General features: G+C 41.8%; 1 protein-coding gene across 1 annotated transcript; it reads left to right on the forward strand.

Moving 5' to 3' along the window:
• Positions 1 to 4,784: 4,784 nt before the first annotated feature.
• On the forward strand, positions 4,785 to 18,346 carry LY6K (lymphocyte antigen 6 family member K). Its single transcript, XM_069081150.1, has 5 exons — positions 4,785 to 4,892; positions 7,357 to 7,460; positions 8,492 to 8,593; positions 11,683 to 11,960; positions 17,933 to 18,346. The coding sequence occupies exons 2-5, from the start codon at positions 7,367 to 7,369 to the stop codon at positions 17,957 to 17,959; spliced, it is 501 nt and encodes a 166-aa protein (XP_068937251.1). The 5' UTR covers positions 4,785 to 4,892; positions 7,357 to 7,366; the 3' UTR covers positions 17,960 to 18,346.
• The last annotated feature ends 8,918 nt before the right edge of the window (positions 18,347 to 27,264 follow it).

Consider the following 27,264-nt stretch of genomic DNA (forward strand, 5'->3'; position numbering starts at 1 on the left):
CCTTCCTTCCTTCCTTCCTTCCTTCCGTCCTTCCTTCCTTCCTTCCTTCCTTCCTTCCTTCCTTCCTTCCTTCCTTCCTTCCTTCCTTCCTTCCTTCCTTCCTGCCTTCCTCCTTTTCTCCTGTCCTCCTTCCTGCCTCTCCTCCTTTGTTCTCTCCTTTCCTCCTTCCTTCCCTCTTTTCCTCCTTCCTTCCTTCCTTCCTTCCTTCTTTCCTTCCTTCCTCCTTTCCTCTATTCCCTCCCTCCTCCCTCCTTCCTTTTGTCCTTCCTTCTTTTCTTCTTCCCTCCTATCCTTCCTTCCCTCCTTTCCTGCTTCCTCCCTTCTTCCTTTATTCCCTTTATTCTTTCCTCCCTCCCTCCCTTCTTTGTTTTATTTTTGGAGTTAAAATAATTTGTTGCTGCCTTTTAGTCATTTCATACCTTTCTTATTTGAGCCCTTTTTTGGACAAACATCTAATGAAAACACTATCTGTCTGAAAATACAGCACGTTGCTTCAGTCCCCTGATTGCTCTGAGGAGACAGGGCTTTAAAAGCAAACCAGAAGAGTTTAGAGTTTATCCTGGAGACCTTAGGAAGTTGCTGGAGGCATTTAAGAAAAATCACTTTGGCAGTCTTGTGTCATATAGACTGGAGTGTTGAGAAGCCTGTGGCAAGTGGACCAGTCCAGAGGCTGGTACAATAACCCAGGTGACAGGTGAGGACAGTCTGAACCAAGATGGCAGCTGCATGAGTAGAGAGAAGGGGTCAGTTGGGAGGGATGTTGTGCAAGTAGAAATAACAAAATTTTGCATCTAACTGAATACATGGGAGAATGAGGATTTGAAGGAGAATGAAGAGCCAAAGAGAATATTGAAATTATGAGCCTGGAAAGCTCGTTCATGGTCACACAGCTGCTATGTGTCAGATGGGACTGGAGCCCATGTACCTGATTCCAAATATAGCACTCTAGTCACTGAGCTATTAGCTGAACCATTCCAAATCTGTGATTCTGTGAATGTGAAGGGAGTAAGATTCAACCACACAAACTCACAATCTTTGAGGAAGAAAGGCCTTCAAGGGCCACTGATTCCAACCTGGACCTGGCCAAATCCTCCCCTAAACAATATCCCTGACAAATGATCATCCAGTCTCTGTTCGATGCCATCAATGACCTTCGGAGGCAAAGCCGTCCATCCCACTTGTGAGTAGCTTGCATTCCTAGGAAGCTTTCCCCTGCATCCAGCCTAAGTCATCATCTATGCAATTTCCATCCCTTCTGCCTAGTTCTGGTGTCTGAGGCCCTCCAAAACAAGTGTAATCCCTTTTTATTGTGGCAGTCCTACAAATACTTGGAAACTAAATCATTTACATTTGAATTGTTTTAGGAAGACTCTGAAGATCACCCAGCCGGATAAGATACCAGACAAAGAGGTCCTTTCAGGAGCTGAACTACCAAGCATTTAGGGTTTATTTTTCAACTTTTAAGATATATTTTCCCCTGAGCCTACATAGTATAGAAAAAAATGATTATCAACCAAGATTTGCTCCAAAGGATGTCAATAAACAGATCAGAAGAAAAGGGGAGTAGTCATGGGCATTACCCTGCATGTTCTATTGGTGTCCATCTGATGTGAAAGAACCCCGGGAAGTCCCAAGCACATGGAGTGGATTCCCTGGTGTAGAAATAATAAGAGTGTAGGGGAAAGACTGTTAGAGAATGAGAGGGCATTGAAGTGTCATTTGAATACCAAACATACATTTGCCTAAACAACTATTTTACAGGAAATACAAGGATGCTCCTAAAGCCTCTTTGAAGAACTTTGGAATCATTTACATCACATGGGAGACACTGGCACAGGACTGTCCAGCATGCTATACCCGCATCAAAGAAGGAGCTATGCTCTGTGAGTGAAACAGAATTACAGTAGTTCAAAAGAAATGTCAGATGATGTGCAAATTTAGAGACATCGCCACTCCAAATGTTCACGTGGACTGTTTGTGCCCAGCCCGTGGTAGAGCCTTCTGAACTCATATCGGTCTGATCAGCCACTGTGGGACACACTGTACCTTGACTCCAATCTACTGATGTCATTTTGGTCTTCTTGAGAATGAAGATCCATCCATCCAACGAAACTATAAACCCTCACCTTGTTGCTGTTCTGTCGTTTCAGTTATGCCCTACTCTTTGCAACCCCATTTGGGCTTTTCTTGGCAAAAAAACTGGAGTTGTTTGCCATTTCAAGCTCATTTTACAGATGAGGAGACTGAGGAAAACAGGGTTAATTTTTATTATTTTTATTTATTATTTATTTTATATATTTTATTTTTATTTATTTATATATATTTTATTTATTATTTTTATTATAAAGTTAAGTTAAGATGAAGATGATTCTTCCTGAGTCCAAGCCCAGTATTCTATCCGCTGCCCTGTTCCTACCCAGCAGGAACTAATATGCTTTTTTCATCCATTGGCAAGTAAAGAGTGAATTCAATAAAACATAAACAAAAGCTTGCAGGACTGTTGCTGGGGCTGAAAACCATGAATCTTTTCTACAGACAAGGAACTGGGGGATCTTGAATCCTTGATGTTCCATAGAAGATGTGGCAAAGCATTCTGCCAAGGCAGTGAGAAAGATACCAAGATAAATGAGACATAGCCCTTTGTGGGGTTTAGAGTCTAGTCAAGATAAAGAATAATCAATAAGTTAGAAGGACAAGCCAAATCAAGAAAATGAAATTCACTAGGGATAAACAAAAAAATCTTGGTTTGGGGCTCAAAAAGTTAACCACCCAAGTAGAGAGTTAAGGAAATGGGACTAGAAAGCAGTACATGTGAAAAAAGATCTGAGGGTTTTAGTGAACTGCATTCTCAGTATGAATCAGTGGTGTGACATGGCAGTCCAAAGTAACTTTGTCTTAAGCTATTTTGAAAGGCATAATGTTTTGAGCAAGTGAAGTGACTATTCTACTGTCCTTCACCCTGGAGAGAACACATCTGGAATAGTGAAAACATTTTTGAGTGATGCATCTCAGGAAAGACTGGAGAGAATCTAGAGGAGGGTGACCAAAGGTGAGGCGTCTCCACATCTTGCCCTATGATGATTGATTGAAGGAATGAGAGATGTTAATCCCGCAGAAGAGAAGGCTTGGGGTAGGGGATGTGATGGTTGTCTTCAAATATTTAAAGGGCTGTCATATGGAAGAAGCAGATTTCCCTTTCTTGATTTCCCTTTCAGAGCCATCTCAGAGAGGAATAGAGGTAGGAAGCTTCACGTCACTGGAAGTATTCTAGTAGAGGCAGGATGAGCACTTGTTAGAGATGTTGTAGAGAGGATTATATTGTTCATGTATAGATTGAGCTTCTTACCCATTAAGATCTCTTTCAACTCTGAAATTTTGAAGTCCAATGATTCTAGTAGATGGCATTTAGTCTTTTTTATATTTTTGGAGGGGAAAGGCAAGAAAATTGGGGTTAACTGACTTGCCCAAGGTCACACAGCTAGTAAGTGTTAAGTGTCTGATGCCGGATTTGAACTCAGGTCCTCCTGACTCTAGGACCAGTGCTCTTTTCACTGTGCCACCTAGCTACCCCTCATTTAGTTTTTATTTAATAAATAAAAAAACATAGTATAAAATGAGAAGGGGAGTGACATGGTCAGACCCAAAGTTTAGGAAAATCACTTTGGCTGCTGAGGGGAAGATAGAATAGAATGGGAAGAGACTTGAGGTGGAGAATTCAACCAGCATGCTGGTGTGGGAATGCGGCTAACACATATGACTGTCCTCAATGTCCTGTTATGCCTTGCAGATGGCCTCAGGTCCTCCAAGGCCCCACCAAAGTTCCAAAGGCACTGGCTTGGTGATTGTACTGGGGGATCAGGGCCATGCTGAAGATGATTTGATTGAAGCAAAGGTCTCACTGTCTCCTTGGGGACTCCTGGACTAGATGATAGTACAGTTAGATCCATTCGGACCTGATTGAGGGTTGTAGAGGAACTTCTTTCACAGATATGGGATAGACTGCATGGTCCCTGAGGCCTCTAACATCCATTCCACTTCTGATATCATACCCGTGCTCCATCCAAAGAGTGATTATCAATAGTGGAGTGCCCCAGGACTCTGTTCTTCACCCTTGTCTGCTCAAGTTTTATCTATGACCCAGATGAAGGCTTAAACAGTGCACTTACTAAATCTGCAAATGCAGATTGGAGGGGTGGTTAACACATTGAATGACTGAATTAGGACCCTGTAAGATCTTAACATTGGGATGAATTCCACATGATAATAATCCTATGACAAGGACAAGAGCTCACAACCTGGTGTGGTGGAAAGAGCCCTGGGTTTGGAGGTAGACGATCTGAGTTCGAGTTCCTGCTCTGCCACTCATTCCCTGCATGACCTTGGAACAGTTACTTCTCCTCTCTAAGTCTGTAATGGATCATCTTCTAGGGACCTTCCAGCACTGAGTCTATGACCCTGCGAGCTGCTAAAACACATTGAGGAGTGGGGATCTGCATTTATTGTGGAAGACAAGGACCTGGGCCCCTGAAGCAGGTACGAGGACCTCTGTAACTTATGAATTAAAGCCTTGGTAGGAGGGGGATTATTTCATTCTGTGCCTATATCCTGGCACCAAGTACAGTGCCCAGCACCCAGCACCCAGCAGGTGCTTAACAAATGCTTGCTGATGATGGACTGGGCTCAGAGGCCCTGTCTTCTCTTGCTGTGTGATGTAGCGATCCCCTCCCTCTGGGGCCTGCAGAGGGAGGGGGCGGGACCAGAGGCTCCCACCCCCCCCTGTTCTACCCTGAGCTGGCCCCAGGCAAAGCCACAGAGGCAGGAAACCCTGGGAGACCAAACTTCTCAGGATCCTCCTGGGAGGACAGGAAGAGGGAGCTGGCCAGACCCCTCTGGTAAGTGCCCCAGGGGAGGCCCCCAGCCCAGCCCCAGGCCAGAGCGAGGCCAAAGTCACTGGGGGAGGCCTCGCACCCGGTCTTTGGGCTGTAGCCTATGGTCCAGGCCCTGGATGGGGAGGGCAAGGACCTCAGCTTGCCTCCTGCCTCTTCTGCTTAGGGTATTGAAAGCTGAGATAGACGTCTGTGAATCTTTTGTTTCCTTCAAGGCTCAGCTCCAAAGCCACCTCCTACAAGAGGCCTTCCCTGTTTTCCCCAGGGCCAGAGCCTCCCATCCTCCTCAGTCATCCTGTATTTATTTATTTATTTAGTATACATTTTGTGTACACTTGTATGTGTCCATGTGGTCTCCTCCACAGGACACGAGTTCTCGGCGCTTAGCATAGGCCCTGGTGCGTAGTAGGTGCTTAATAAGTAAGTGCTAGTTGACAACTTCAGTGGAGGGATTGTTTAGTTCTGCCTTTGGATCCCCACTGTCTGGCATATAGTAGGTACTTAATAAATGCTTATTGATGGATTGATTGGAGGTCATCTGCTCCAATTTTTCCTTTTACAGAGGAGGAAACAGAGACCCAGAAAGAGGTCAAATGCCTTGACCAAAGTCACATGGGTAATGAGATGCAAAACCAAGGTTTGAATCTAGGTTAACTGACTCCACCTAAAAGGGTCTTTCCCACTTTACCAAACTGCTTATAAATGTTTTATTGATCAATGCTTGCCCATACCAATAGCTGTGTGATCTTAGGTGTGTTTCTCAACCCTTCTGAGCTTCAGTTTCCTCATCTGTAAAATGGGAAGAGGCCCTATAATCCCTTCCAGCTCTCAATCCCATGGTCCTATGGCTTCTAAAGCCAGGGGTCTCTCAGCAGAGTGGGATGCCTACTCCCAGCTTGGGAGAGGTCCTAATATTTGGGAGATGACACGAGGTCTGTCCTCAGGAAAACCTCGGTCTGGGTTTGGGAGTGTCAGCCTCTGCTGGGAAAGAAGAAAGTTGTTTTCTTTTTGTTTTGTTTTTTTTAGTTGAGTTACGCTTTTCATTTACTGTTACAAAAGATATTTAGTCAAACAGACCAAAGCCCAGGTCACCACCGGACCTCTCGGATTCTTCTTCTTTTGCTTCTTCTTTCTTCTTCCTCAGCTGGGGCAGCTGTGCCAGCGGGAGCAGCACCACCAGCTGCTGGGGCAGGCCCACCAACTCCTACATTGCAGACAAAACTTGGAGTGCTTACATTGGACAGGGCCTTTGGTAATCCAGGCCAGAATGGCTCAGCATTTACACCTGCTGCTTTAATGAGGGCATTGATTTTGTCCTGTGACGGTAACCTCATCTTTGTGAAGGATGAAGGCAGAGCAGATGCAGGCGAGCTCGCAGATGGCCACTTCAGCAGAAAGATGAGGAGAGGCTTGTTTGCTGTGGTGCTTGTCACTGGCCGAAGGGAGAGTTCACCCCAACCTGGCCTTAGCTTCCGAAGAAGAACCAAGCACCTTACAGACAACTGGAAAGAAAGAGTCAAAGGCCAATGCGTTGCCTTATATCTGTGCTGTTTGGCCAATCGGCCCGTGCAAGAAAGTTGTTTTCTCCCAAGAAACACATTGACCATCAAAGGGCCAGGCTCTGTGCATTCACACACTGTTTCCAAGGCCTAGCTCAGTTACCATGAGAGGGTGATGTCTCCCTCCTTAAATTTCTTATAGCAAGCACTCTACTTGGTTCTGTCTTTGCCCTTAAGTCACTCAGAAAACCTGGATTTGAATCTCAATTTTGCCAATAAGACTTGGGTAGGCGCTGTCCCTCCATCTGGGCCTCAGTTTCTTTATGTGTAAAGTGAGGATTGTAGATTTAGATGATCTTTAAGGCAAGTGTTCTTGAGCTGGGATTCATGAACTTTTAAAAGAATATTTTGATAATTGTATTTCACTATACTTGGTTTCCTTTGTAATCCTATTTTTCATGCATGTAAAAACCTTACTCTGAGGAGGTGTCCATAGATTTCACCAGAGTGCCAAAGTGGTAGCCAAAGAACCCTTCTCTAAGGTTTCTTCTACCTCTAAAAAAATCCTTTGATCCTACTCTATGTATTATGGCTTTTTGTGAATACGTGGCATATGTTTTCCTGTTATATCACCCCTCTGCCATCATATACTTATATTGTAAGCTTCTTGAGGACAGGATCTCTGCCATTGGATTGATGTAGCCCCAACCTATTGAGGGGCAAGTACCTACAGGCACTTAAATAGTTAAGTTGAAGCTTATGGGATGGCATGGGGATGGGACGACAGTGGGATAGGACAAGGGGAAGGGGAAAGGAACAGACATTTATTAAATACCCACTATATGCCAGGCTAAGTGCTTCACACACATCTTATTTGTACGGGATGGGGTGGAACAGAATGGCTAAAGTTAAGCTGTCAGTGCTGGCTTGTAAGTCAAATCCTCAGAATATCATACTGATTCTCCCTATAGGGCAGGTGCAATGCTGCTGGGGAAAATGAAGTTGGTCCTCTGGCTCCTGCTGTCCATGGCATGGCCCGTGCTCCGTGCAAACATCACCCTGACTGGCAACCCAAGTGAGTCCTCATTGCTCTAAGGGTCCTGACTACAAGATGAAGATTACAAGAATGGTGCCACCAAGAGGGTTGGGTGGCAGGATGGGGCTAGTGAACAGAGAGTAGCAGATCTGGCCGGTCCTAGCTGTGGGTATAGGCTATTTCAGGAAACCAGTCAGTAAGCATAGGGTTTGTTGAAGGTCAAGAGAAGGAGTATATAGGAGATGTAGATGAAAAAGTAGTAGAATTGGTGTTAGATGGCTTGGGTTCAACTCCTGGCTCTGTTGCTGAGTGGCTGCATGGCCTTGGGCAAGCCACTGAACCTCTTTAGGCCTCAGTTTCCTCCACCGCAAAATGAGTGGGTTGGATTAGATAATTTCTAGCTCCAAATCCTATGATCCTCTTGAAATGTGGCCCCTTGGGCATCCATGGATGGGAGATGGTGTATCTAGAGTGAGGAATAGTCAGGAGATTAATGTCACTGGAGCACAGAATATGTGGGGGGTTGCCAGGGGATGTAAGGAGTACGAAGACTGGAAAGGTTAGAAAGGGACAAGTTTTGGAAGGGCTTTGAAAGCTAAGAAGAAAAGATAAAACTGAGGGAGACAGGCCATGTGTCTACAAGCATTTGGCTGATATCCTGTGAAAGTGAGATTAATTTATTCTGCTTTACCCTTAGGAGTTAAACTAGAAGTGATCAATGAAGGTGGAAGAAAGGCAGAGGACATCTTTAGGATCATAGGAAAAGCTTCTCTGAGGAGGGCTATCATCATACTAAAGGCACTGCTTTAGCAGGAAGTGAATGAACTGTCACTGGGTGTCTTTACATTAGAGTTTAATTACTGCTTTGGATGTAAGAGGGAAGATCCTTGCCCAGGGGTCAGGTTAGGCATCTGATCCAGGTCTGGGGTTTCAACATACAAATCTAGGGAGCAGACATCGGTGAAGGGGAAGATGGGAGGCAGCAGATCTCAGGTCAGGGAAAGGTTGGGAAACATTTGTGGGAATGTCACTATCTTTCCTTCATGGTCTTTATCTCTTTCTCTACACAGTATTTCTGATGTGTCATGTATGTGAGGAGATCAATAACTTTGCCTGCAAGAATCCAGAAAAGTGCAATGTAGGAGATGCATTCTGCGTCACTGTGGGTACCAGTAAGTTTATTTTCTCCTCATTCTCTCTCTTTTTCCTGAGTTATGGGGGAAGGCCTTTGGGCAGGTCATGGATTTAATTAAGCAGGGACATAGGCTTAGGTCAGGGACCTCCCTTTGAGCTGCAAGTAACTCATCCCTTGGTAGTGCTGGGAAATGGAGAAAACTCTGAGGAGTGGGACAGGCTAAGTGATGACCATTTCCTCTAACCTCATGCTTCCAACTATTTTGGACTGTGTGACACATTTGCACTGAGACTCAGTACTCCATTCATTCATTATTCATCCATGCATTCAACAATCATCAATTGCCATCTGATCACTGTTTGATTCTGTCAGTCAGTGAGTCAATAAGCATTTATTAAGGGTCTACTATATTCCAAAAATTGTATTAAGGACTACAGAATACAAAGAAAGACTAAAATAGTCCCTGCCCTCAGAGAGATCTTATTCTAATAGGAGAGACAACATACAAAAGGAGGAGGAGAGGAAGAGTTCTAGCAAGGGTCATCCAGGCTAGCACCTATCCAAAGAGATATCCCCTCTTCAGTACCTTGAACTTGTGATCATGCCTCTCCTTGAAAATCTCCAGTGAAGGGGAACAAGCTATCACCCAAAGCATGTTGGGACAACCGCCTCCTTATGTCAAACTGGAATCTATGTCTCTGCAACTCATAGAAACCCATTGTTTCTACCATACATGAATTGTCACATCCAGGACCCATAAGGTGATATTTCTCCTGGTGAAACTTCCAGCTGGAATATTCAAGCCTCTTCTTGGGCCCTCTTTTCTTCTCCTTCCATAGTCTTTCACTTGTTAGATTCATCAACTGCCATGAGTTCAGTTATTACCTCTATGCAGATGATTCTCAGATCTAGTCTTTCCTCTGAGCTCCAGGCCCACATCATCACTGTCCTTTGGAGGTCTTGAAGTGGCTATCCTGTAGGCAGCAAAATTGAACTCATTATGATTACTTCCTAAACCCTCCCTTCTTCCCAACTTTTCTATCACTGTCAGGAGCACCACCATATTTTTTAGTAATCCATGCTCACAATATTGGCATCATCCTTGGTTCTTCATTGTCACTCACATATCCAACAGCCAGATCTTGTTTCTACCCTCAAAACCTCTCTCATGTACCATCCTTTCTCAACTCAGACCTCTAGTCCATAGTCTCCTAACATCTTGGCTAGGCAATTAATTGCAATAGTTTTCTAATTGGTTTTCTTGCCTCAAGTCTCTCCCCACTCCAATTTATCTTCCACTCAGCTGCCAAAATTATTTTCCTAAAGTGCAGGTGTGACAATTGTCATCTTTCTATTCCAAAATAAATACCAGTGGCTCCCTGTTATTCCTAATATCAAATCTAAAGTCCTCTGTTTGACATCTAAAGCCCTTCAGCTTGGCCCCTTCCTATCTTTCCAGTCCACCTCAAATGTTCATATGGATTATCTATGCCTGGCCTGTGATAGAGCATTCCGAGGTCATGTTGGTCTGACCAGCCACAGTTGGACTGACCATACTTTGAGTCCAATGTAGTGATACCCTGTTTGACAATGAAGGACAGATAATCAACTAACCAGCACTTTGCTAGCTTCTGTGGACTCTGTGTTCCTGCTAGCCTAGACTGTTTGTCTTTCCTTCAACACTCAAACGTACCTTAGGAGGAAGCTCATTCCCGGTCACCCCTCTACCTTACCCCGTACCACCCCTCTCTCCCCCTGCTCCCCCCAACCCCATGCCTTCTAATTTCTTCTCTGAAGTTACCTTCCATTTCAAGTTTTTATGTATCTTTTCTTTCCTAGCTATTTACAATGCATCTTCCCCACTAGAATGTGAGCTCATTGAGGGTAGGACCACATTTTGGCCTACCTTTTCAATACCCCTTCCCACCGCTCAGCACTTAGAACAGTGCTTGGCACATAGTAATAGACACTTGATAAATGTTTGTTAACTGACTTACATGCTAGTCACCTCATTCTTGGAAGGATATTGTCAAAGTAGGGCAGGATAACCAGAATAGTGACAGGACTAGTGGCTATATCATATATAAAAATTGATTGAAGGAACAAGGAGAATCTGAGAGCATTCTCTGTATTACTACCATACGAGTCTTGGAATCTGTTCCATCTTGTTCTCCCTCTGAATCACACAACCATGTAAAAAGTCAAAAGAACAGGACAGCCATTAGAAAAGAGTTGGGTTTTTTTTGGGAGGGGAAGGTAGTACAATAATTGTTTACAAAATATTTGAAAGTCTGTCACATAGAAGAGAGATTAGTGTTCTGCTTGACCACAGAAGGCAGGGCTAGGATCAATGAGCTGGTTTTAGGGAGCAAATTTCAGTTCATTACAAGAAAAAAACAAAACCAAAAAAGTTTCCTTACAATGGAAGGTGTCCCTAGTGAAATGACAGGCTTCAAGAGATATTGGTTTCTCACTCATTTGAAGTTATCCCTGTCAGCAGTAATGCTGAGGGGACTCAGGAGAGGGACCTGATGCCCTCTGAGGTTCTGTCCAGTTTTAGATTCTATATACAAGCTATGTGTGTGCATGCAAGGAGTGGGAGATATTATTGTATGTCCCCTTCAAACCCCAATGCAGACTATATGCTCCTCAAAAATAACTGGTCTTTTTACGTAAAAATCCCTAGTATCGAGCACAATCCTCTGTACATGTTAGAAACCTAATAAATACCTATTGAAGTTAATGTGGATAATGAGAAGCAGAACTGAATGGTAGGTAGGATGTAGATGGTTATCTTTCTTATGATTATAGTCCAGACCTGTAATTCTATAGATGTTAGGGCACTCCTAGGGTGTGAAGTACCTCTACTTATGTAAATTGGCAACTGCTCTGCAACTTCTGGTCTTACAGTGTTTCCCGAAGTCATTGAAAGGTGAAGTGCTCACAACCCTATAGCTAGTGTGGGCCACAGGCAGTTTGAACCCAAGCCATCCAGACTCCCAGATCTGATCTCTGCTACTCCACACTGCCTATCATACCATCTGCATCTTCATCGCCATCATGGACAATTGGGCAGTGGGTTTTTTGTTTGTTTTTAAATTCAGCTCTTCTTTCTTCTTCTCACAGGGCTGACCAATCGCTACTTGCTTATTTCCAAACAGTGTCATAAGGTCTGTCCATTTTTGGAATACTACTACCCAAAATTCTCACATGAGAGTGAAGTTCCAAGAGCTTTTGTCTATTCCCATTGTTGTGCTGAGAATTTGTGCAATGCTGGCATCCCCTCCACCTCAGAGGGCGATGCAGACATCCATAGTCAATATATTCTTCATGGCACTGCCCACCAGAAGGCCGGCAACATGGGGCTGATGATGTTTCTAAGCTTCTTGCCTGCTGTGCTCCAGGTTAGTATGTGATCTGAAGGATACTCCAACCCATAAGCCCTAGAGATGGTCCCTACACTCAGTCTTGAGAAATAATGGTTCTTGACAGCTAGGCCATGCCCCATTGGAGAGGTCATGAGCCCTACTCATCTGGTAGTCTTCTCCCCTCTCCCACTGCATCAAGGTATTAAGAGGTGAATGTGGGTTAAAAGCAAAAGTCCAAAATTCCGACTGCTATGCCTTTGAGCTCTTCTCTAGTCTTTTGCTTAGTTTGGACTCATTTTGTATTTCTTTTATGTGCTGAATTGCAATTTGTCATCTCCTATCTCTGTGTGAGACATATCCCACTGGCCTAGAAGCTTTCTAAGGCACGAACCCTGTCTATTCAGTATTGTGTTCCTTTCCTTTGCCCCTCTCCTCTGACACGCAACACAGAGGCACTGTATGGAATCGATCCCTTTCTCTTTGAGGGGAGAGATACTGGAAAGAATGAGAGTATCTGAGTTAAAGCAAAGGACAAGCTATGCCACTCATTGACTTTGAGTTTGACCTTGAGTAAGCAACTTTCTTTATCCTTACTTCAGTTTCCCCATTGGTAAAATGAGGAGATTGGAGTCAATGATCTGTATGAACCTTTCAAACTCTAAACGCAGGTGGTGACCTCTCATCTTTATCCAAAAAGGCAGAGTTAGGAAGAAAAGCCAGAGGAAGTCAAGTTAGTCAACCCATCAAGTGGCATTTAGTAAGCACCTCCTACGTGTTAGGCAAGCCCGATTCCAGGCCTTGTGGACCTGAAGAAAAGTAAGCACCGGTCCCTGCCTTCCAGGAGCTCACAATGTATCTGGGAGACAAAACACAAGCGACCACATGCAAACAAGGGTAATTGGAGGCAATCTCAGAGGGAAGGGACGAAGATTAAGGAGACGGACCTGAAGGGAGCCCGGGGAGCTATGAGGCAGAGATGAGGAGGGAGAACATTCCAGGCACGGAAGATGAACAGAGAAAATGCCTGGGGACAGGAGATGGAGTTATCTATTTTGAATGAAGAGGTCAGTACCACCGGATCACTAAGTATGGGGGAGTGGGAGCAGGGTAAGGTGGAAGGAGACTGAAAATGCTGGAAGGGGACAGGGTATGAAGGACTTTGGAAGCCAAACAATAAATTTAAACATTTGCTTGTGGAGGTAATGGGGAGTCACTGAATTTGATTGAATAGGAAGGTGATGCAGTCAGATTTTTTTTTAAGAAGACAGGAGGATGGATTGAAGAGACAAGAGACGTGAGGCATGAAGACCAACCTGCAGGCTATGTCAAAATTCCACTTATAAGGTGATAGCACTAGGGTGGTTGCATTGTCAGATAGGAAAAAGAGAGCATATATGAGACATTTTATAAAGGTAGAAGGGCAGGACTTCAGCACTGATTAAATATGGCTGGAAATAGATTGATAGATAGATAGATAGATAGATAGATAGATAGATAGATAGATAGATAGATAGATAGATAGATAGATAAAGAGAGAGACAGAGAGAGATGGAGAGAGAAAGAGAGATGAAGACAGAGAGAGAGAGAGAGAGAGAGAGAGAGAGAGAGAGAGAGAGAGAGAGAGAGAGAGAGGAGTAGAAGGTGATATCTAGATGGAGATCCTGGTTTACTGGGCGGATGGTGGTACCCTCCAAAGACTTAAGGAAGTTAGGAAGAGGGGAGATTTTGAGGGAGAAATAATGAGTTCAGTTTTGGATATGTTGAATTTAAGATGTCTGTGGGATAACCAGTTACAAATGTCTCATAGGCAGTTGTAGATGTGAGACTGGATATCAGGAGATAGATCATTGGAGAGATGATAATTAGATATGTGGGAGGTGGTGCCCAAGAAAGACAGTATAGAGAGAGAAGAGGGTCTAGGATAACCTTAAAAGACATCTATGATTAGTGGGCACGATCAGCAAATATAGTTAACACTTTAAATCATGCTTACTATATGCCAGGCACTGTGCTAAGTGTTGTTATCTCATTTGATCCTTGCAACACAAAGTCCTCCATTTTTACAGATTAGAAAGTTGAGGAAAAAATGGATTAAATGGCTTGCCCAGGGTCACACAGCTAGTAAGAGTCTGAGGCTGGATTTGAACTCAGGTCTTCCCGACTCCAGGCCCTATATTCTACTACTTGCTATACCACCTAGTTGCCCAAAAGCAAAGGAGATTGAGAAAGAGAAGTCAGATAGGTAGAAGAAGAACAAAAGAGAGTGATGTCAGGAAGACCTAGAGTAAAAAGAGTTTCAAAGAGAAACTACCAGATTGATACTACCAGAAGTGGCAAAGGAGTCAAGAATGTTGAAGACTGAGAAAATGTCATTAGATTCAGCAATTGAGTAAAAGCTAACAACTTTGAAGAGAGCAGTGTCAGTTGAACACTGAGAAGAGAAACAAGACTGCAAGGTAGAGAGATAAAAGGAAATCTTTTTTATCAGACTTCTTGCCAAAAACAGACACTGAATGTAAATGGCCTTCTTGAGGAATTTAGCCATAAAAAAAGGAAAACAGGATGATAACTAAGGAGGGAAGGATGGATCAGGTGATGGTTTTTATTTTATTTTATTTTTTGAGAATGGGGGAGAAACGGCCATATTCCTAAGCAGGAGGGATGCAGCCAGCAGAGAGGGGGATATTAAGGTTAAGTGAGAGAGTGGGGACCATAGAAAGGGTAGTCTGCTGGAGAAGAGGGAATAGAATAGGATTACTTGTGCATTTAGAGGGTTTAGTCTGGGGAAAGGGAAGGAAGAAGCTTCCTCTTCATGTGAGACAGGAGTGAGGGAGGGGAAGGGAGGGGTGAAAAGAAAGCTCCCTGCAAATGGCCTCAATTTTTTTTCAGTGAAATATGAAGCAGTATGAGAGGGGGGAAGGACATTCATGAGAGATTTGAGAAGGGGTGTAAATCCACTGGAAGGGCTGCTGTGGTGATTAGGATGGTGACTTAATTAGGATAAACACTAAAAGGATTGCCTTGCAATGATGAGGGCCCAGTTGAGGTTTTGTAAATGCAGCATAATTTCATCATTTTCTACAGTTTTCTTTAGCAGCACATGAATAAGAATAAAGGGAGCTTTGGTGGGAAAAACCCCAGTCTGGGACTTGGGAAGACAATATCAGTGATATTGGGGCAAGGAATGTGCTATAAGACAAAGGACGTGAACTAGTTCAGCAACACATAAGTGGGGGACAGGAAAGATGTAATCTTTTTAAAACTAATAATCTCGGATATGCCTGTAAGGCATGTATTTTTCTAACAATAAATATCTATTAATTCCCTACACTGTGTCAGGTACTATGCTAGTATTTTTTTTTTTTTTTGCTTTTTGGAAGAAGGAAGGTAGGGCATTTAGGGTTAAGTGACTTGCCCACGGTCACACGGCTGGTTTTTTTGTGTATGTGTTAAGTGTTTGAGGCTGGATTTGAACTCAGGACCTCCTGACTCCAGGGCTGGGGCTCTATTCACTGCTTCACCTAGGTGCAAGTATTACAAAGACAAAAAAGACAGTACCTGCCCTCAAGAAGCTTATGTTCTATTGGGAGAGCCGATATATTACACTATATGGATAATGAGATACAAAATAAGACCTATGAAAATGACTTGGCAGGAGTGTAGCTGGGTGGATCAGGAAAGGATTAAGAGGGAGGTCAGATCTGCATTAATAGATCTGAGAATCCTTAGCGTAAAGATGATAATTGAGACCTTAGGAGGTAATGAGGTCACCTGCAGAAAATGCTTAAACTAAATCTTAAAAGAGACTAGGAGTTCCGAAGAATCTTGCCTGGCTCCGAGGGAGACAACATGGTCATGTACAAGTACAGAAAATATCTACATTCTGTGGATTTCCAGCTCAGTATAAATATGTAGTATGATATGATAGTAAAGAAAACTAATATGTTCTTAGGCTGAATCAAGAGAGGTATTGTGTATAAGACTAGAGAAGTGACCAGGAGATCATTGTACACAGTAACAGCAGCCTTGTGTGATGACTGACTTTGATAGACTCGGCTCTTTTCAGCAATGCAAGGATCTAAGACAACTCCAAAAGACTCATGATGGAAAATACTGTCCACATGCAGAGAAAGAACTTTGGAGTCTGAAGGCAGATGGGAACTTACTAATTCCTCTCTCTCTTTTTTGTTTTGTTTTGTTTCTTCTTTCTTGTGGCTCATTCCATTGGTTGTAATTCTTTGCAACACGAATAACGTGAAAATATGTTTCATGTGAATGTATCCATCTGATTGCATGCCATCTTGGGGAGGGGGTAAGGGAGAGGGGCGCATTTAAAACTCAAAAGCTAATGGAAGTGAATGTTGAAAACTAAAAATTAATAAATAAAATTTTTTAAAAGACTAGAGAGGTGAAAAGCAGGCAGCTAACTGGTAATGGGAGAGGGTGAAACTTGGAGGAAGACCCAAGTTTGAATCCTGCCTCAGATACACTTTCTAGTGGACGCTGAACTTAACACCTCTCAACCTCAGTTTCCCCATCTGTTAAAATGGAGGATAGTAACAGCACCTTCCTCTCAACGTTCTTATGAGGTCTAAATGAGATTGCTTGTGTGAAATGTTCTACATACCTTAAAGTACTATATAAGGGACTATTTAAATAATATAATTATATATATTATTATAGACCCATTGCCCTCTATCCCAGATGAACTTTGTTGTTATTTTTTCTAGTTCCATAAAATAATGTTTTGGTAATATGATTGGTATGGTACTGAATAAGTAAATTAATTTAGGTATAATTATAATTTTTATTATATTGGTTCAGTCTACCCATAAGCAATTAATATCTCTCCAGTTGTTTAGATCTTACTTTATTTGTGTGAAAAGTGTTTTGTAATTGTGTTCATATAGTTTCTGGCTTTGTTTTGTCAGGTAGACTCCCTAGTATTTTACATTGCCTCCAGTTATTTTAAATAGAATTCTCTTTCTATCTCTTCCCTCTAGAATCTGTTGGTATTATACAGAATTTTGTGTCAGTTTATTTTATATCCTGCAACTTTGCTAAAGTATTCAAGTAATTTAACTAGTTTTTTAAAATGTCAACCATGTGTGACAGAGACTGTGTTTGGAGCTCAGTATAAGAGTACAAAGAATGAAATAATCCTTCTTTACAAGGAACTTCCACTCTAATAAAGGAGAACATATATATAATATTATATTATATACATTTTATATAACTATAGATACAAAATTGTGAAAAGAATAACTTCAAATACATACAAAATAATTAAAATTTCGTTTGAGAGGGATGGCACTAGCAACTGGTGAGATTAGAAAAGGCTTCATGAAGGAGATAGTGCTCAAACTTTGTCGTGGAGGCAGGAAGGAGTTATATGAGACAAAGGTGAGGACAGAGTGCATTCCTGGAACGGGAGATGAGGAAAAGAGAAAAAGCAAATCTGACTAGGTCACAGAGTGTGTGGGGGGCACTTTCTAGCAGGACATGGTGGTTTATTATTATAATTACTAGAGTTTTAACGTCTTTCAAGTTAAAAAAAAATTTTTTTTTAAAGAATGCTGTCATCGTATACTGTTCTTCTAGCTCTGCTCGCTTCAATCTGCATTGGTTTACAAAAGACTTTCCCAAAGGTTTCCTCTGAAATTGTCCATTTTGACATTTCTTATGGCAACAAAAGTATTTCATTACATTCATGTACCATCATCTGTTCATTCCCCAATACGTGGGCACCCATTCAGTTTCCTGTTTGGGGTTATTTTGAAAAGCCCAGCTGAACTCTGTCCATGAGCAGAGCCTGGGCAAAAGAAGAAGGCCTTTCCCACACTAATGGTCATTCTCCATGCAAAGTGCTCTCTCTCCTTGTTTCTGCTGCTGCTGCTGCATGGGATACCCCCCTCCCCCATTCCTGACATAGACTAGTTAAGAAAAACTCTCTGGTTAGGCCCTATCCTCTTTCATCCAAAACTCACAAGAATTCTGTGTCTTCCCAGGCTAGGACGACTCTCTGCCTCCTGTGACATTGGGCTAAATTTTCTGGAAGCCCATGCTGTTGAATTGACACCCTGAAGACTTCCCTTGCCTGGAGAAATCTGTCCTCAACTGGAAAAAAAAAAGTGTAATAAATGTACTGCTTAAGGGATTAAAAAAAGTCAGTTCTAGCTATGGAATCATTTTAGGTGCTTTGTCTCTAAATCCCCCAACTGTTTTCAAAATATGACCTTGGATGAGACTTCTGAGAAATGACTGTATGTAGGGTTTCGTACATTCAACACATCAAAAAGAACCCAATGAAAGGTTGCAAAATGTGTCCCTGGCCTGAATTTTAAAATTTATCTCATGACTCTTCTGAACCAGCTCATTCATGTAGCATCCGTGAGAGGAGCCAGCAGTCTAGGGCAGGCCCCATTACAAAACATTAGTGATAACAAGTTTATGATCTGTGGGACTTTAGGAAGAAAATCATGGAAAGTACTGAAATAGTCTATAGCATTATGATTCAGATTTCTAGGGAATAGTTCACAAATTGTACCATTAAGCTATATAACTATCTTGATTACATCCTAAATATTCCTAATTCCTTCAAATGACACCTTCTCTATCTAAGACACTTTCCATTGCCTGAGCACCATTCACCAAAACCAATTGAACTCTAGGTACGCCAAGACACACACAGTAAAATATTTAGGAAATCACTTGTTCTAGGAAGAGCACTATGTTCCCTGTACCATAGGCCTAATTCATAAAAGTATAACATTAAGGACAAAGAGGTTGGATCTGGGGAAAACAAAACATCTTTTCATATATGCATCTCTCAATTTTGACATCCTATGCCAGATACATTCAGAACCCAGAATGTACCCAGAATGTTACTATTAATATGAGCTTCGGAGTGAACTGGGTTTAAAGTTTTGAGAGAGAGGGAGAGAGAGAGAGAGGAAGGAAGGAAGGAAGGAAGGAAGGAAGGAAGGAAGGAAGGAAGGAAGGAAGGAAGGAAGGAAGGAAGGAAGGAATCTAGCCAGTAAACCCCAGCTTCTGGCCATCAAAATTTCCCTTCTTTTGGAGAGAAGGAGAGGGAGAGGGAGAGGTAGAAGGAGAGTCTGAGCTGAGTTCCCACCTAACCTGGTCCCCATTCAGATAGCTTGGTCTACTCACAGGTTGTTTGTCCCTTGTTTTCGAAGAGGACCATGGCATCAGGGAAATGATGACATGACTTGCAGTTGACTTTAATCTGAGTGAGGGAGAGCTATGTAAGGTCACCTTTCTCCTCCACAGTCATCTGGATCCAGTGACCAGATAATTCATCAGGATGACTGGACATGATCCAGGATACAATGGGAGACCCTGACCCTTTTAGGCTAAGATCTTTTCAAGTACTCACTCAGGGTGAGGTAAAGCCCATTTAGTGAATAGGCCTCTTTGATAAGTGAGTCAAAGAACAGATCTTTTAACTAGCAAAAAAGAAGGAAAACAAATCAAGTTGGGAGGGGAAGAGACACTCAGGGTGTTATAAAATCCCTGTCCAATTACCATGCAAGACCCAGGTCTTTTATATAATTAATGATATAATAACATTAGGATTATAATATATAATCCATTATGTGTTAAATATCATAATTTATTATATATAGCACAATATATAAATAATGCATGATATATAATGGTTATCATAATTTATTATATAATAAGCTACAATAATTGGCCCCAAGTAATCTACCAAACCTAATATAAAATCAAGTTTTAGATTACTCAATTGAGGATGAAAAGAGATTGCATCTATAAAATGCCTGACAAATATATAACCAGCATCTTTTGTTGGCTTCCTCTGAATCTCGGCTAAAATTCCACTTTCTGTAAGAAGACTTTCCCTGTTCTCCTTAACCTTAGTGCTTTCCCCCTGAGATTATCTCCAGTTTATTCAGTATTTATCTTATCTGTATGTGGTTGTTTTCGTATTGTCTCTCCCACTAGATCATGAGCTCCTTGAGGGCAGAGATCATCTCTTCACCTTTTTCTTTTGCCTTTCTTTTTCTCTCCAGTGCTTAACACAGTGCCTGCTATGCAGTAGGAGCTTAATAAATGCTTATCAATTTGACCTGCTCCATGATCACAACCACTTCCCACTCCCACCCTCCACAGGAGCATATTAGTTTCTGTGAAATTAAAGGTGAAAAACATTAGGAATCCCAAATCTCACCAAATTCCTCTTCAGAGACAGTCTCCTACCTCAGGTAATTCATGAACCTCTGTGCTTTTCTTTCTCCACAGCCTTTTTTGGTTCTGCAACTGCTTATAAGGTCAATATAATAAGCCTTTGACAGTGTTGGAAGTCTTTCCTTTTGTAAAGAAAACATCCTGTACTCATCACAGAGCAGTTACCTTGGAGGCGGACATGACCTTGGAAGAGTGCATAGTGGAGACAGTGTCGGCCTTGGAGTCAGGAAGGCCCACGCTCTCATCTTGCCTCAGAACTCCACTGGCTCTCTGACCCAGGGCATGTCCAAAACAAGAACTTGGGTTTCTCCCACCTTCTTCTAAACTCCCCCGTGCCTTTATTCTTCCAGGGTCATGGATTTCCAACCTCCTTGGAATTGCTGCCTCCACAGCAGTTTCCCAGTTGATCCCTTCTCTCTATTCCTTCTCTATTCTATCCTCTTGGTCAAGGCCCTCATCACTGCTAGCCTCGATTGTTGCAACAGCCTCCTAATTGGTCTTCCTGCCTTCAGTCTTTCCCCATGCTGGTCTATCCTCTGTACAGTTGCAGGGAGATTCTTACCATTCAGCTAGTTGGTGCAGTAGATAAAACATCAGGCCTAGAGTCATGAAGACCTGAGTCACTTCCTAGTTATGTGACCCTGGGCAAGTCACCACACCTCTGTTTGCCTCAGTTTCCTCATCTGTAAAATGGGGATCAGAATAGCATCTCCCTCCCAGGGTTGTTGTGAGGTTCGAGCTCAAATGGGATAATAATTGTAAAATGCTTAGCATCATACCCAGCACATAGTAAGCACTATATGAATGTCAGTCATTATTATTTTATAACCAAAGTCCGATGACTTCTAATATAAAATGTAGACTCCTCAGTTTAGCTTTTATTTTTTTGCTTTTGTTTTTTAGAGGGCAGTTGGGCTTAAGTGACTTGCCCAAAGTCACACGGCAATTTTTTTGTGTGTGTTAAGTGTCTGAGTTCAGATTTGAACTCAGGTCCTCCTGACTCCAGGGCCAGTGCTCTATTCACTGAACCACCTAGCCACCCCCTCAGTTTAGCTTTTAAAGCCCTTCACAACCTGGCCCCAACTTCTCTTTCCAACTTTATTAGACATTACAAACCCTACTCCCTGTCTTCACCCTCGACTCAGTGGTCCAGTCAAACTGAACACTCTGTTGCTAACACATAATAATTCATCTCCTATCACCATGCCTTTGCTTTGGCTGTTCCCCATGCCTGGAATGCCCTCCTTCTTCAACACTCACTCATGGAAACCATGTTTTCCTTCAGAACACAGAGCAAGCATCACACCACCTGACACCCCAACTGCTGGTACTCTCTCCTCCAGAATACTTGGTTTTTAATGACTATGTTTGTGTGTATTTATTCTCTTTATATTTATTCTGTCTATACTTGTATATTATTTCCTGTCTCTCTATTAGAATGCAAGCTTTGTGGTAGTAATTACAATAATTACAACTAGCACTTACATAAACTTTCAGGTTTACAAAGTGCTTTAAATATGGTTAATAAGAATGATGAGAGCTAGCATGACCTCATTTTATCCTTACAACAACTTTGCAAGGTAAATGCTATTATTATCCCCATTTTACAGAGGAGGAAACTGAGTCAGAGGTGAAGTGACTTGCTCAGGGTCACATAACAGCATTGGAGACAGAGCTCAGAACCCAGGTCTTCCTAGCTCCAGGTCAATTGTTCTAACCACTATGCCACCCAGCAACTTGAGAGTTAGGATTGTTTCCTTCTTTATATGTCCCTAGTGTGCCTAGCACAGTGCCCGTAGTACCTACTTGCTTGTAGGTAGTTAATAACTGCTTCTTGATTGGTGGATTGAAATAACAGCCTATCTCAGCTTCAATAGTCTCATCTGAAAAATGGGAATAATATTAGCACCTACTTCTTACAGGGTTGCAGTAATGATCAAATTATATGCACATACATACATCATACATATATGTATACATAGACATATATAGACATGGGCATGGCAGCTAGGTAGCACAGCGGATAGGAAGTCAGGAAGATCTGAGTTCCAATCCAACCTCAGAAACCTACTAGCTGTGTGATCCTGGGCAAGTCACTTCACCCTATTTGCCTCAGTTTCCTCATGTGTAAGATGAGTTGAATAAGGAAATGGCAAACCACTCCAATATCTCTGCATAGAAAACCCCAGTGGGGTCATGGAGAGTCAGCCATGACTAAAATGACTGAATAACAACAACATATCAAAAGAAGACTTTACCAGAGCATAGTAGCAGAAAAGTACGTAATTTTTGCTTAGAGCCTTTGATTCATCAAATCAATAATAGTCATGGTGATGCAGTGGATGAAGTGCGAAATCTGGAATCAGGAAGACCCAAGTTCAAATCAGACACTCACTGGACGGGTCACCTTGGGCGTGTCACTTATCCTTTGTCTACCTCAGTTTCCACATCGATAGAATGAGGATAATAACACTATTTCCTAGGGTTGTCAGGGAGAACAAATGAGATAATATTTGTAAAATGCTTTGAAAATCTTTGAAAACCTATATAAATGCTATCATTAGTAGTAATAAGATAAAAGGCAGCTCCCTCGGGGGGGGAGGGGGAGTCGCTCTCCTGGAATACTGAGATATTCCCTTGGCAGAGTAGATATAAACAAAAAGGTCACCCCTTTGAATTGGGCACATGAAAGACTGAAGGACACTTCTTTTAATTGGAAAGAAAACACACCCCAACAACATTCTCTCAATTAATCTCAAGGTCAGTCAACAAGGTAAAAGGGAGACCAATAGAACAGATGTCATCTTTGATTGTTTTAAGAAACGAGTATTGTCTGGGTCTGGGGAGGTGAGCATCTTACTATACTATTCTCTTCTGGCATATTCTGGGCATCATCTTTTAGGATGGAGGACATCTAGAACCAGGAGTCTTAAGAAGTTCATACCATAGGACAATTAGTTGAAGGAACTGGGTGTTGGGAGTGGGGTGAGAATGCATAATAGCATCCTCAGGAATTTTCAGGGCTGTCAGTCACATGGAAGAGAAATTTTTATTTTTCTTGCTTGTCCCATCCCTTTAGGAAAGAATGAAGGAAATAAACATCTACTATGTGGCAGGTTCTAAGTATTTTACAAATATTATCTCTGTTGAGCCTTCTAACCACCCTACAAGAGAGGTGCTATCATACCCCCATTTTACAGTTAAGAAAACTGAGGCAGACAAAAGTTAACTTATCCAGGTTCATATAGCTAATGACTATATGAGGTGGCTTTTGAACTCAGGTCTTCCTGACTCCAGGTCCAGTGTGCAATCTACTGGTCCATCTGTGCCTCTGTCACTAGGTGAAATAGACAGGTGATGTAAAGAGGTAAACTTTGGCTTTAGAGTTAAGAAACACTTCCCAACAATCTGGTCTATCCAGCAGTAGAATGGACTGCTTCTGGAGGTGGGAGGGATGAAAGATGGGTGGCAGAGGAGCTAGGGCACTGAACTTGGAGGCTGGAAGATCTGAATTTAAATCTGACCTCAAGATACTTACTAGGTGTGTGACCCTGGGTAAGTCACTGGACCCTCCACCTACCTCAGTTTCTCCATCTTTAAAATGGGGCTAACAATACCAACTACCTCTCAGGGTTGTTGTGAGTATAAAATGAAATACTATCTGTAAAGATCTTTTCAAACCTTAAGGTGTTATTATAAGTGCTAGCCATTATATTGCTGTTGATGATGATGATGATGATGATGGTGGTGGTCTCTGGGGATAGAACAGAGGAAACTGTGAGGAGTAAGAGCCAAAGGGAGTGACTTTTGAGAAGACCTCAAGACTGAGCTATAGTTACTATGGTTACGGTTACAGGGTTAGCCATACTAGTCCTTTAATTACTAAAATCTAGTCCTATACGCTTAGAATTTAGAGTGCTAGGACATAGGTCGCATTATTATTGTTCCAATGCCTCGTCTCTCACGCTGGTCCTGGTTCGACTCTGTGGGGACACAAAGGAAGATGAATCTCTCTCATGCAAAAGCTGACCTTTCAGGTGTAAAACGGCAGTGCCCAGTCTCATTTTCTAGTCACTTTCTCATGTTCTGTTTGGCCTATGGGTTATTCGCCATCCATGGCAAGGATTCTTCCACCTCCATGCCTTTACCTACAGGCCCCCTCTTACATCTTATATCATCACCTCATAGAATCTCTAACCCCTTTCAGAGCCCAGATCCAGTGCTATCTTCTGCTCTGGGCCTGTACCAATGTCCCTTGTTCTTATCACTTCCTCTGTCATGAAATGACTGAGCCTATTTTTGTACATGTTTTTTTTTTTAAGCAATAGGGGTTAAGTAACTTGCTCAAGGTTACACAGCCAGTTATTTCTGGGTGTGGTGCTGAGTATCTGAGCCTGGATTTGATCCAGGTCATCCCGACACTGGAGCCAGTGCTCTTACTCGCTGAGCCACCTGGCCACCCCTTTTGTACATGGTTTTATCACCAAACAAAAGTAAGATCTTGGAGGGCAGAGGATATATCCCACACCCCAGTACAGTACTTTGCAAATAATTGGTTCATAATGCATGTTTGTTGAATTGGGTGACCTCTTCCCTCTCCCCTTCCTGATGTCCTTCCTAAAACGTGTCATCCAGAGTTGAAAGTGATCTGACCAACATATCATCTCTCTTGTTTTGGACCCTATACTTCAGTTAATGCAGTATAAGATGTATTATCTTTTTAGACTCTTGTCACATCTACATATAGGTGTCCAAAGACAGTGACAGCGGAGGTGGCAGGAGAGAAGGGACAGGGGATTTGGTATCAGCTACAACAGGATGACTCAGGAACCAGGAAAGTGGGATTGGGGCCTTAGGCTGGGACTCAGCACAGAAAGTCTTAATAAATAGAAGAAGAAAGTTAGAGAATCTGAGGCCTGAAGGCACATCCCTTAGAGAGGCTCTGGGAAGAAGAGCTGATGTCCTGGGAACCTGAGCAGAAGTCAGTAACCCCTAAGTCTCAGACAGAACTCTGTGCTTATTGCCTAGCTATACCTTCAGACTAATAATTCATCTGGGATCATCTGCTCCCATCTTTCCTGGTAGACAGTGGGAGACTCATCTTCTGCATCCTCCTGGGCCTCTGGTGTGTGGGCCATGACAGACACTCATCTGAGGATCAAGGCATGAAGCTACCTCCTCCATTCCCCTGCCACCCCTATCCTGAGCCAACACTGGGATCCCTGGGGAAGGCTGTAACCCAGTAAACCAAGCACACACATTCTAAATTTGATCGAGACGAGGACAACATCTACGTGAACAGTAGGAGGGAGGCCAAACTCCTCAGTTAGTGCTTTAAAAATAACTAATAAGAACTGATAAACCTTGACCTAATCTCATCAAAAAAGAAGAGAGCAAATGTTAAATTGACCACAAAACAGCAAATGAATGAGATAAAATCAAAACAGAACCAGAAGATAAAAAAAGAATAATCAGAACATATTATGTTTGGTTACATGCTAACGAAACAAAAAAACACAAAAGAAATAGAGAAAAACCTTCAAACATTTAAAATACTCAAACTAACAGAAGACTAAACAAAGACATTAAATAGCTGGGTTTCAAAACAGGAAATAGACCTATATGGAAGGAATAACCAAAGGGAGGGAAAACACCTGATCTTGATGTATTCAGGAGAATTATACCAAACTTTTAAAGAATAGTTAGTACCCATCTAGTAAATAAATTAATGCCCAATTAGTACACAACTTATTCTCAATAACTGAGAAAAATAGCACAGTACCAGAATACTTTTATCAGACAAATTCTAATACCTAGTACAATTAAGAGAAAAATGCAGGAGAACTTTGGATCAATACCATAAATGCATACTGATTCAAAAATGATAAATAAAATCCTTCAAACAGATTACATTGATTCATCAAAGAAATAATTCATTGCGACCAAGTTGGATTTATACCTGGGATACAAGGATAGCTTAACATTGGAAAACTCTTTATTTGATGAAAACTACTGGGAAAACTGGAAAGCAGTCTAGCAGAAATTAAGCTTAAACCAAATACTTAAAAAAAACACCATATTCCACAAAATATTCACTGGATTCATGGCCTTACTATTAATGATCAGACTATGAAAAAACTAGAAGAGAAGCCAATTACATACCTCTCACATCTATGTGTAGGAAATGTATTCTTTTTTTAAGTTTGTTTATTTTTAGTTTTCAACATTCATTTCCATAAGTTTTAAATTTTCTCTCCTTCCCTTCCCTATCCCCCCACCCCAAGCCAGCCTGAAATCTGATATAGGCTCAACATATACATTTCTATAGAACATATTTTCACATTAGTCATGTTGTATAGAAGAATTAAAACAAATGGGAAGAACCATGAGAAAGAAAATAAAACAAAACAAAAACAAAAGAAGAAAATAGTCTGCTTTGCTCTGCATTTGAACTCCACAATTCTTTTTCTGGATGTAGATGGCATTTTAGGAATTACATTGTTTTTAAAAAAAATTTTGGGGGAGGATTTTGTTTTAGTTTTTGAAATGTATCCTTAAGAAAACAAGGGATAAAGGCAATTACAAAAGATAAAATAGATAACATTGATTTAAACTGAAAAGCTTCTGCAAGACAATGTTAATGTGCCTAGGATAAAAAGGGAAATGGGAAGAATGTGGGGGGTATATCTATTTTTTTTTTTGCTTTTTGGAGGGGGAAGGTAGGGCAATTGGGGTTAAGTGACTTGTCCAAGGTCACATGGCTAGTTTTTTTGTGTTAAGTGTCGGAGGCCGGATTTGGAAAAAAATCTTTGTATCAGATTTCTCTGATAAGAATTTGGTATCCAAACTATATAAACAATTATCAGATGTACCTAACTGTCTGCCATGCCCCAAAAGACAAAAGGTCTAAATGATGGTCAATAGTCCAATGATCAATATCATGAATGAACAATTCTCAAAAGAACTGCAAAGTATTAATAACCATATGTATCAGCAATGCCATATTCACAATGCCTATAGAGATTACAAATATGCTGATATAATTATCCATCACAAAATACATCAGGTTTGCCATTTGGGGAAATAAACTAGAAAATTTATTAAGATACCA

The sequence above is a fragment of the Petaurus breviceps genome, unplaced genomic scaffold (genome assembly GCF_028583685.1).
Source record: "Petaurus breviceps papuanus isolate PSGF00001 unplaced genomic scaffold, PetGlider_PUasm1.0 98, whole genome shotgun sequence".
Lineage (NCBI taxonomy): Eukaryota > Metazoa > Chordata > Mammalia > Diprotodontia > Petauridae > Petaurus > Petaurus breviceps.